This window comes from Lates calcarifer, linkage group LG21, assembly GCF_001640805.2.
Source record: "Lates calcarifer isolate ASB-BC8 linkage group LG21, TLL_Latcal_v3, whole genome shotgun sequence".
Lineage (NCBI taxonomy): Eukaryota > Metazoa > Chordata > Actinopteri > Centropomidae > Lates > Lates calcarifer.
Window position 1 is genome coordinate 24098783 of NC_066853.1, and position 12156 is coordinate 24110938.

At 39.8% G+C, this 12156-nt stretch overlaps 1 protein-coding gene across 2 annotated transcripts in view; it reads left to right on the forward strand.

Annotated features, from left to right (window-relative positions):
- The window catches only part of LOC108888183 (endothelin-converting enzyme-like 1), a 42466-nt gene that overhangs the window by 21719 nt on the left and 8591 nt on the right, over positions 1–12156 (forward strand). For both annotated transcript variants that reach the window (XM_018684046.1, XM_018684047.2), the window contains exons 7-12: positions 705–927; positions 4522–4620; positions 5166–5240; positions 7252–7355; positions 8305–8363; positions 10756–10807. In XM_018684046.1, coding sequence (XP_018539562.1) covers positions 705–927; positions 4522–4620; positions 5166–5240; positions 7252–7355; positions 8305–8363; positions 10756–10807 — 612 coding nt within the window. The remainder of the gene's footprint in view (positions 1–704; positions 928–4521; positions 4621–5165; positions 5241–7251; positions 7356–8304; positions 8364–10755; positions 10808–12156) is intronic.

Here is a 12156-nt window from a genome sequence, read left to right on the forward strand (position 1 = left end):
CCTCTGCTGCCTCTCTGCTGTGAGTCACTCTGGATTGGAGGGAGCTGTTCTTTAACTGTTGGGCCCTCTTGACTCCTCACTATTCGCTCTCGATCACTGTCTCCCTCTTGTTTTCTCTCTAACTTTTCTGACTCTTAAGGGGCACACAGGGCAAATGGAAAAACAAAAACTTTGGGCCGGATGGAAGAAGATTAGTTAGACACAATAGATGTCACTTTGCAAAGACACAGGAATGTGTTATAGTCTTAGTGTTATAAATAAGATAGTCCCCTTCTCACAAGTGAGATAAATTCAGAAGAAATAAAAATGTGTTCAGTTTCAAGGGATTTCGCTGCTATAGCTTTACTTGGTCTGGTATGACCAGTAGATTATTGTAGCTAAACTCAACAGAAGTTACAGTGTTACTTGAAGAGTTCTGTGTTGAATGAGAATGGGGTCTTTCAGTTCACATCATAGCAGAGGCCATTTCTGATGCTTCTGGTGCTTTCTGTGGGTATATTTACTTTTGAGGCAGCCCAAATATTATACATATGAGAACAGAGATATCAAAATGTATTACTTTCACTGCCTCTAGTTGTTGATCCAAAAACATTTGTCTCATATAACTTTTGTTAAGCTGTTACAGTGTTTTCAGAGATGAATTTAATCTGAACCAAATCTATGATACTGTAAGTGATCCACCCTTCTTGTGTCTGCCATCTTAGGGTTCTCCATAACTACATGCTGTGGCGCATTGTGGCAGCACTAAGTGAACACCTGTCCACAGCCTTCCGCAGCACCATCCACGAGTTTTCTCGGGAGATAGATGGCACCGAGCAGCAGCTGGAGCTGGGCAGGCTCTGCCTCACCCAGGCCAACAAACACTTTGGCATGGCCCTGGGAGCTCTGTTCGTCCAGCAGCACTTCTCCTCACAGAGCAAGGCCAAGGTATGGGGGAGGGACAGATTGGTGGTACTGTAGATGGATGGATGGATGGATAGACAATTTTCGATTGATTTTTTGTTTAATTGAATGATCTGTGAACTTATTTCCTGATTCTGCAAAGCAGTAAGTTATTGAGTTTATTAATTGTTTTACTGTTAACTTCTTGTACTAACTTCAAAACCAGTATGCTACAAAAATTACTACAGAGTAATACTATATGCATTTAATATGTAGTACAAAAGTGGGATAACACCATTGCTCTCTTTCCTTCTTCCTACTGGGTATAGCCCATCGAAATTTTGGTGTAAATTTAATTTGAAAATAATTAAACCAAACCCAGTTCAAGTCCAAAACTTAATGCCAAGAAACTGCTCAAACCCAGCCCAATACTTCAGGCTGGTAAGCAGTACTTAAATTGCATCTAACTCCAGTGTATGCACTGATGCAAATAAACTGGCTTCCTGAAGATGTGACTACATTTTTTGGTAACCATTGTTTTTATTAACATGCACAGTCTAAGAATCACTGAGACTCTTAGACTGGGTTTGGACTTAAACTACGACTTGGAGGTTATAGTGGGCAGATATTTCAGACATGTCAGGCTTTTAAAGAGACAGTTTAGAGCAGTAGTTTTGAGATTGAACAGTGTGTCAAACTGTAACTGCCAGATGTATCATTATTTATTTAATGAGGTGTTTCTAGCACTACATAGATTAAAATGTATGCAGAATTTGTCTGAAATCCCAGTTGCCTGTGTAAAAAATACTTTGATGGGAATCTCACTAATGTGAACCTACAGGACATTCAAAGGCAGCAAGAGGAGAATCCATCTAACTGACAATGGCCTTGAATTGAATTTTATCACTGAAATTTAACAAACAATATTTTACAATCATTTGAAACATTTAATTTCAAAACATTTCAAAACAAATGTTCAAACTTCATAGCTTTTTCCACAATTTCCAAGATTGTGATAGTGTATCTATATATTTCTTTTCTACTTCATCATTCTCTTTAGCTCCACAGGGGCAAAGTAAGGGGTTCCCTCAATGTCTTTTTTTTCACACCTAGATGATTTTGATGGATTCCTAAACTGGGAACTGGAAATACCAGCCATGCCAATCATAGCTGTCTCTAGTCTCAACCTTTCAGTCACTGCTTTTTTGTTTCTATTTTACTCTCTGCCTAGGTCAGTCATTTCTAATCCCCCACCTCTGCCATTTGGTCCCCTTTTCTTTCACCTTAATCCTCCCCCATATGTATTCTCATCTAGTCTCATGTCTGTTCTAGGACATGGGGATATGGTTCCCAATTGGATTTCTAACCTTTGTAACCCCAGACTCTTTCTGTAAGCCCTCCATCATCTCCCTTTCACCTTGTTCTTATACTCTCACTGTCCACCCCACATGCTGTATCTTACTTTGAGCCACCTTTCTTCTTCTCTTGCAAACTTTTAAATCTCTGCCAAGCTCAGGACTATAAAGCATAAAGCAAGTCTGACACAACTGGATAAGTTCTGGGCATTAATTACTTTCTATGTACTGTACCTTAATTGAAATTTAAGTTCCCAAGCTCCCAATGTTCTGTTCAAGATTCTAATAAGATACTAAGTGTAAATTTCAATGATGATTCAAGCTAGTGGAGCCTTTCTGATTAATAGAGGAACAAAAAAGAGGGATTTGTTTTAAAGATCAAGCCTATAGTATAGTTTGCCTGGTGAGGAGGGTGGTAATCCCTTAAGTACCTAAACATCATTCAAACCTTCAACACTATTTGTCCTTGTATGTATGTATGTGGGCTCAGGTCTAGTCTCATGCTAGGTAATTACATTTTTGGTGTTGTCCACGTTCACACCGATCATTTCACATTGCTCATAGACATCACTCTGTACAGTGTTGGCATGTCCAGCACAGGTTGGAGACTTCATTATCAACATGAGAGCTACCAGACCTGAGGGCAGTGGCGATGTGTGTAGCACTGACTGACTCACTGATGCTGCCTACCTCAGCATGACCAGGAATTAATGAGTCTCAGGAGCTGAGGATCTGAAATACAGGAGACAGAGTGGGATCCTGAATCACCAATGTGGAATGATCGTGGAGTGATTGAGGGACACAACATGTCCTGGTGTCTTTTAGCAGTAGCATTTCTGCTTACAGTGGTGTTAGAAAGCACCAGTATAACTCCTTAAAAGTAACTTGAAATTTGGATAGCAGATGATCCTCAACCCTATCACCAGAAAGGACCATTGATATTGGACAATATTGAAAACCCCCAGATGATGTCCACTACCAGTATTTTAAAATTCTTATTTACACAATATCTTGCCTGTGGCAACTACAGCATAGTTATGGTTAGGGAAAGATCATGGATTCTAACAGCTGGACTCTTACACAACATGACCTCTCATCTCCCATACAAAAGTCAGATGGCCAAAATGCCCATCCACCACTTCTACCTTCACACCCTGACACTGTGCTTTGCTACATAAAGGGCATGCAACTTTTTCCATGGACACTGAATGTCGGCGCTGGATGTCAATCCTTGGTTCCAATACACAGATCAGCCACAACATTACAACCACCTGCCTAATACTGTGAAGGTCCCCCTTGTGCCACCATAACAGCTCTGACCTGTTGGGGTATGGACAGGGGACCTCTGGGGGTGTCCTGTGGTCTCTTGTACTAGGCCATTGGCAGTGGATCCTTAGGGTCTTGTAGGTTGCAGAGTGGGGCTTCTATGGGTCTGGCTTACTCTGCTTGTTCAGATTGGGATCCGGATAGTAGTTCGGAGGCCAGGTCAACACCTTGGGCTCTTTGGCGTGTTCCTTGACCCAGTTTTTGTGGTGTGGAGAGGAACATTGTCCCACTGGGGGAGGCCACTGCCTTTGGGGAGTGCTGCTGCCATGCTTGGTCTACAACAACACCAACAGGGGGGTGGTACTACTATTTGCTACTTACTCAAAGTAACATCCAGATGAATGTCTGGACCCAACGTTTCCCAGCAGGACACTGTATTGTAATGAGATAATCAATGTGATTAACTTCTCCTGTCAGTGATTTTAAGGTTGTGGCTGATCAGTGTACAAGTGATAACTACAGATACTGACCAATGCCTAAAGCTCTGTGTTTGACAAAAATCTTCAGTCAGCATCTTGTTTGTTGTTGTTTGTTCTGAAGACTACGAGTTTGAAAATGAAAAAAATCTGGAGATGTGTAGAAAAAAAGTTTACTAGACCTCTGTAGCCCACTCCTCATCCCTGCTTGAGGCTAGAGGCTCAAGCGACTTATAGCGTAACAAATGTGAATCTCCAACCAAACAATTTGCAGTCAATGTGCATCATGGGTAATATTATATGGCAGGTTTTGACAAGAATGAAGAATATGAGGAATAAAAAAGACAACATCTCAGATTCTGCTGCATCGATTTTGGAATTTTCAGATTTTTACAGCTGAAGCCAGTCCACTTAAAACCAGTAAGAGACGCAAATTTCTCATGTGAGAACTAGAATGTTAGAATGTTAGCAGAAAATGTTGTGCTCATGTAGGGCCCCATAACTTTTAACACTTCTTCCAATATGATGTAATCTCGCTCCAGGTACAAGAACTGGTGGAGGACATAAAACACTCCCTGGACCTCCGTCTACAAGAACTGGACTGGATGGATGAAGCCACCAAAGAGGCTGCCAGAGCAAAGGTTCAGAGCCTAACTCAGCTTCTGCATCAGAAACACAGCTCCCTGCCAGATCCAATTAGTATTTGAAAAGGATTTAATTATTTCTTTGCAATTCTTTTCTTTCCGGGGGTTTGATTGATTGCTTGGTTAGATGGAAGTGTGTGATAGAATACATCAAGGGCTTGACATTGAGAAGTGAGGATCGCCTAATCCGGATCTCTCTGTGGTGCTGATTTAGGGTCTGCACTGCAAGATATCCCTTCTAATACTTTTACAATCTGAAGTTATAATCCTTTTAGAGGGCCATGCTGAATATAAAGAGCTTCCCTGTAATCCTATTACATTGGGTTTGCTTGATTAGTTGATGCATATGTGTGTGTGTGTGTGTGTGTGTGTGTGTGTGTGTGTGTGTGTGTGTGTGTGAATGGTTGTGTGCCTTAGTCCAAAAACGAGTGTGCATGAGTGGTTATAAGATACTGCGAGTGGATGTGAGGTGATGTTGGACCAGTTGTTTCTCCTCCACTTTCTCCTTCTCTCCATCATCCTCTCTTCCTCTTCCCTGGTAGCTGAAGCACATGATGGTGATGACAGGATACCCAGACTTCCTGCTCAAACCTGAGCTCATAGATCAAGAATATGGGGTGAGTCATGAGCTTCTTATTTCACACACTGTCCGGTCATCCTCACCATGCAAAAGCACCGACACACCAATCCCAGTTTTTTTCCATTAGGCATTACAGTGCATCCTAGGTGATTGTATTCAGGTGGAGCAAAAATAGATCATGCACAGGAGTAAATGAACCCAACACACACTGATGAGACTGTTCAAATAAATAATATACTTCGAGTCTGTAGATCTAACCAGGGACTGCATGTAAAACCTGGCAGCAGGCAGCTCAGCTGTCAAAAATATGCAATCAAGAGTGTCTTGATGGAAAACCTCTGGGGACAGCTGCATAAACAGAGGTGTATACACTTGACACCTGGGGACAACTGGGATGAGTTTTTGCTTAAATGAGGGTGGAAAGAATGAAAGTGTGAAACCGAACGAGTGCATCAACGAGTGCTCAAAGATGATTCAAACGTTATACTGCCACCGTGCTCTTCAGCGTCCTCCTGACTACAAGTCTGAGCAGTTTTGAGGTTCTTTACTTTAGTTTTTCTAATTAATTATTAATTATTATTTCACGGAGGGCCGTTTGAAATGAATGAATTTACTGCACTATTCATTTTATATTTTAAAATAAAATAAGTGAACATGTATCACATTTATATCACAAAACTTTTGCTTAACCCAACTAGACTCTAGCCATATGGACTGCTGTTGGGAGAGTGTAATAGGTGACAGCATAGCTACTTGAGGAGTCCTTTGCCTTTCACATTTGCTACAGTATAGCCTCATTAAATTTGATGTGGAAAAAAACTGTCAGCTTTTGGAGAATTATGTTACATTAAAGGAGTAGTGGAACATTTTGGAAAAAGCACAAATGTTTTAGAAGATCTGGATCAGTCTCATGTCTGTACCCTAAATATGAAGCTACCTCCAGCAGATGTAAGCTTAGCTTAGAATAAAGACCGGAAACAGGAGAAACAGTTAGTCGGCTCCATCCAAAGTTAACACAATTATTGTATCTTGGTTTATAAATGGATTAAACAAACTAAATATATTGCAATTATTGAGCTGCTAAGCTAATCTAACTGTTTGCTGGTGGCAGAGGAAAGTGAATCAGCATATTTTCCAAAATGCCAAACTTCTCCTTAAATAGAAAATTTACTTAGAAGTAAAGTATTGCTCCCCCTGTGTTATTGCTTTTACTACTCATGTTAAAAGTGCTCGGACTCAAGGCAGCGAGGTAGTTGTGGAAGTTTCATCTCCATCTGCTACCACAATTTCAGTGGAGGGTGTTATGTGTATTTTTGTCTCAAACTGACAGAAGCACATCTGGCCCTGTGAGACTAAACAAGTAAAAAAGCAAACAAGAGAGATTATGTGTTTACTGTCAGTTTAAAGGATGGAGATGTTATAAAAACAAGTTACATTAAATTCCTTTGTGAACAACATCAGTTTTCAATCTATGTACAATAAACTACTGCAAGTGCATTTTAATGTTAGGCACTAGCACTATAACGGGGGAAAGGCTTTCATACTTATTGAATGATAAATACGTTCTGTCACAGTCACTACTATTACCACTATTTACAATGTAACAACTAATTAGTAGCTGACTTAATGCCCAACCACAAGCACCCAATCAAAGGAATAGCTCAACATTTTAGGGAAAACCTCATTGGTTTTCTTACCAAGACTTAAAGAAAGAGAGTGATGCCACTCAAATGTCCATCAGTTAAATTTTTAACTATAGCCACCAACTAGTTTGCTTACTGTGGCCTTAAGACTAAAAACAGGGGGAAACAGCTGGCCTGGCTCACCGTTTTCCCTATTTCCAGTCTTAATGCTTAACTAAGTTGACCGGCTGCCGTTGTTAGTTTCATGTTTAGCATAGAGACATGAGAGTGGTTTCAAACTTCTCATCTACTATAGCTCTCAGAAAGAAAGTGAATAAGTGCATTTCTCAAAATGTCAGACTATTCCTTTAATACACTTGGTACAGTAAAGGTCTTCACACTCCCTTCCAATGTGTTGTTTTACAGTTTGACGTGGATGAGAAAACCTACTTCAAGAACATCCTCAACAGCATCAAGTTCAACATTAAGCTGTCAGTCAAGAAGATCCATGAAGAAGTGGACAAGACGGCGTGAGTCATCTCCTCATACTACACAAACTCAGCTCACTGCCATGCAGTACAAAGCAATTAGGGAAGGTTAATATATTTGAAATCTAGTCCAAGTTCATGCAGCTGAGGCTCACACTGGACGCTGTTTGTCTCTGTAATATGTTTGACATGCCTAACATGTGTCCCTGTGAATCCCTTTATGCTTTGACATGTTTGTTGATGCGCCTCTAAATTAAACCAACAGATATCAAATTGACATACACAACTGGAGAAAATCCATTTGATTTACTTATCTATAGCAGCCAGGCAGCAGAAAAGTGCTGTGGGACATGCGGTTCATTTTTCTAAAATGGAGCCATGTACGCCTGGATTGAGTGCCTCTCTGCTATGACAACACATTACAGTCACATTAGTATTCCAAGGTGCTCAAAACAACTGTATCATTAGCCCACACTCAATGCCCTGAAGAGTTAAATCACATACTCCCCCTTTATCACCAAATAGTGAACCTTCCATCACTCACTCTGTCTTGTCGCTAGGAAATAAATAAAGAAAGAATCACTTCTCCTCCTCTCTGTGTTTGTCTCCTCTCCATCTCTCTGCAATCCACACAGAGCCATCAGTCTTTCACTCCTAGAACAAGGGCATCTCACACTTTCAGAGTTAGTCATTTGGGGGATTTTGTGCCAATCGATTAGTCTGGCTTTAAGTGGATTACCATAAAGGAACTGTCCGCAGTTTCATATGCAGAGAGGAACTTTGGCCGTGGGACCACACACACCAAACATTTCTCACCCCAGGGGGTTTAGAGAGGGAGAAAGACAGAAGTGTTTGAGATTCAGTTCAGGATCTGGGAGTGTTTCGAGTAGGTAGATTGGTGATTTGAGTGTGTCTGTGTGTATTTGTGTGCGTGTGTGTGAGGGATCCCATCTTTAATACCCTGTTTGTTTGACATTGTTTTTCTCCTCAGGTGGCTTCTCCCCCCTCAGGCCCTTAATGCCTACTACCTCCCTAACAAGAACCAAATGGGTGAGTGAGTGAGTCTTCATTGTACGTACTGATATTTGTGTTCTCTCTGTCATCTGTCTGCACACACACACACACACACACACATACACACAGTCCTACCCTATTGCCATTCTGTACCACAACATGGACCGCGCATTAGTTACACGCAATTACACCATGTTGCCGCCTGTTTTCCACAAGTCAAACACGATGGCTGCTTAGAAAAAAAGTATCCGCGTCCACTTCCTCATATCATATTTCCTCTCATCGCTCACTTTCTACTTCGATCTCCACCTCACATACTTAATACCCCCCTGGAGGAAAAACAAGCAGTAACACCTTCCCGAGTTTTAACAAATCTAGCCTTGTGATGTCACCCCCTCCCTCCCTCCTCTCCCCATCCTCTCCCAGGCTCGGCCTGCTGTCTGTGTCTGCCTGCCTGCTGGATTAAATCTCTCACAGAAAAATCAATGCTGTGCTCGCGAGCTGATGCTAGAGGACAGGAGGAGTCAGACAAACACAGTCATCAGTGCCCCTTGGGTCATTTTTTTTTAAATCACACACATTATTTCTCTCACTTAACCTAGCCATTTCAGTTCTCAGCTCTTCCTCTTTTTTCTGGTGTATTCATTTTCTATTCTCTTTTTTATTTAATCACATTAATACTGACCACTTAACTTAATCCCATCTCTTTGACTTCCTTTATTTCATGTCTAGAATCAAGTATTTGATTCAGGTTTTATTGAGGATAAAGATACAAGGATAGAGGTTTAATTAAAAGTTACACACATATATAATGGATTGTTCTCTCTTCAGGGGGAGCTGATACAGCGTGAGTTTTTACTCAGAAAATGGCTGATTTTGCCAACATTAGTGATGTTAAGTCTCTTACAGAATGAAGATCTAGAAAGAAGATCTGATCTAGGATCTGTGTGAGATGGTGCTTTGAGCTAAATCCCAATGTCAGCATGCTCAGGTGCATATATCGTTTACATGCTAATGATTAACAGAAATAAATGTGAGACCATTTTAGTTTAGTGTTTTAGCATACTAACATTTGCTAATTAGACAAAGTACAGCCAAGGCCGATGGGATGTCATTGGTTTTTCATGTATTTGGTCATAACTTGATGGTGCTAACTAGTGTAGCCAAAACTGGCTCACAAAGTTAGCCCAAAGTGAAACATTGGAATTACTTGTTTTGTCCAACCAACAGTCCAAACACATTGACAACAACATAAAACAAAAAAGTGGCAAATCCTCACATCAGAAACAGGAAATTCATAGACCTCTTTGTATTTTCCTACTTCACTGAACTCACTTTAAACCTAAAGTCCCTAAAATTCCTCCAAATTTTAAGTTTGAAAATGTTCATGACTAAATAAGCAATCACAAAACAATCACAGTTGCAGATTTCAAGAAAAAAAAACTTTAAAAGGGGGATTAAACAGATTTTACACATGAAGTGCTGTTTACTTACCACAGGGAAAATGAAATGAAATGAAAACATAATGATGTCTTATAGCTCAGGAAGAACTTTCCAGTTTGGAAATATAACCCTGATGATGTTACCAGCATACTGAAACTGTATGTAATACTAAAACACTGATGAACCTCTAACAGTCAAAACCTCAGCTGATTCATCGGGACTGTGTGAGAGTGGTTTGATCAGTGGTGATTAACAGTGGTCTGGTAACAAAGCAAATAACCCAACAACTCTCAAGTATTAGTGCACAGAAGTGCATGACATCATCTTTTTTCCATTTGTACTATTGTCAGTGCAGTGTAGGGACCCTATAGCTCATAGTGAGAATTTGACCGATGGTGTTATGTGTCTTTAAAGCCATTAACACAGACAACATGCAGCTGACATGCTGTTAACAATGCTTCAGTGATAACACGTATATCTAATTATTTCAGGCTGTATGAACTTCAGAGACTTACAGCGTCAAGGGGTTTGAGTTTTGAGGACTTCATTACCCAGAAATAGGGATGATTTCTTTAAACTAAATGTCTCCTTCACAGTGTATGATGATGTAGATGAGGTAAGAGGTTTAGCCATCACTGCTAAATCTAGTTTTGTTTGGATGAATTGAGACTATGCTGCTGTTTAGGAAACTGATTTGTAATTTCCTCTCACTGTGTACTGATATAAATACAAATGGGGCAAATAGAGATACTTTCTGTCACTGTCCTCTAAAGCAGCTGCACAGAGTATGGATGTACAGATTTTACATAAATATCCCCTCAAACTGTCAGTTTCTCTATAAAGGAGGCTGTATCAATGTGTTAACTTTGATATAATCAATAAATAAACATTTAAAAAACAATTAATTTGTACTGAAACCAGATATTGTGTGATATTATCTGAACATTTGCATTTCCCTCATATTGTTTCTTTATCTCTCTTCTAGTCTTTCCTGCTGGCATCCTTCAGCCCACTCTCTACAACCCTGAGTTCCCACAGTAAGTAGCCCTCCTCCTGTCCCTGCCTCTCCCTGCTGCTGTCCATAGGGAGGCAGCAACATCTCCATGGCCACAACAACAAAGGTCATTAAAAGCTATGTTAGTCTGGCAAGCCTCTGCTTCCCTTACGTCCCAATACACCTGATGAAACCAATTTAACTACCCACCAAGAGCTCAATTACCAAACTAGGTCCTGCTAAAAGAACAGGTGTCATTGAGAGGTCGCCTCCCTAAATTTCAGTCCTTTGAGTTATTTGATGATGTATGAAAGCAGATAGCTTCCTGACTGTCTCTATCACTTCTGTTTATCTCAGTTGTTCCCATTTCTGGCTCTCAGGTGAATTGTTTTTGATGAGAAATTTATGAATTAGTGTCACAGCAATACTGGACAAAACTATTCATAACTTAAAATTGATGATATATTTCAATTGGAGCACAAATTACTTCTTCTTCAGTCATGCATTTTAGATAAAAGCTTGTTGTATTTTTAACAAAGGTCTGACAGGTACAGGGTTATGGCCAATGGCAGCATTTAAGAATACACTAGCAGACAATGTCTTTTTTTTTAATGACAAAATAGATTTAAAATATATTGTCTTTATGCCAAACAAGAACCAAGCACACTCCCTGGACACTTAATTAGACCTGTAACATCAAATGCAATCCATTACAACAGCTCAACCATAAATTCTACTTTTATGTTCAGTTCTGACTGACACTGTCAGAGATATTAATTTGACAAAATTATGGAAGTTATCATTTGCAGTGGTGTTGACTGCTTTATATTGAGAATTGTTTCTGATGTTTTTTTCACTCCGTTCACAAATATGAGGGGGGAAGAATATCAGAAAGATTTCAAATATAATCCAGTCCAATGTAATACCACCACAAACTAACTATGCCCTCAGTAAAAATCAAATAATAGGATTACCCTCACAGAGGTTTTTAAAAAAACTGACCATTATAAGCTTTGTAAAAGAAGAGTATGTGACAGAGCTGAGTGTGTTACATTAGATTGTATAGGTATGCGATGCTTATAAAGAGGCCCAGTTTTATTCTTTTCATGGTGGAAAAGCCTTTGAATTAAGATTTCAAGCAACATACTATTAGGCAATAAAGCTCTCTCCTGAAACCCAAAATAATGAACACTTCTAAGGTGCAGGAGCTAGGCTGAAATGTTTTGATAGTAGTGCTTATTTTGAGAAATGTAAACATGTGTTTCTAAAAAAAATTATAATAATAATTTAACAAAGAGGCCAAACTTCAAAAATATATATAATCTGATTTTCATACAAGCAGCCATACAAGCAGTTTGCCGGAATAAACAGACTAAAATTGGCAAAACCTTC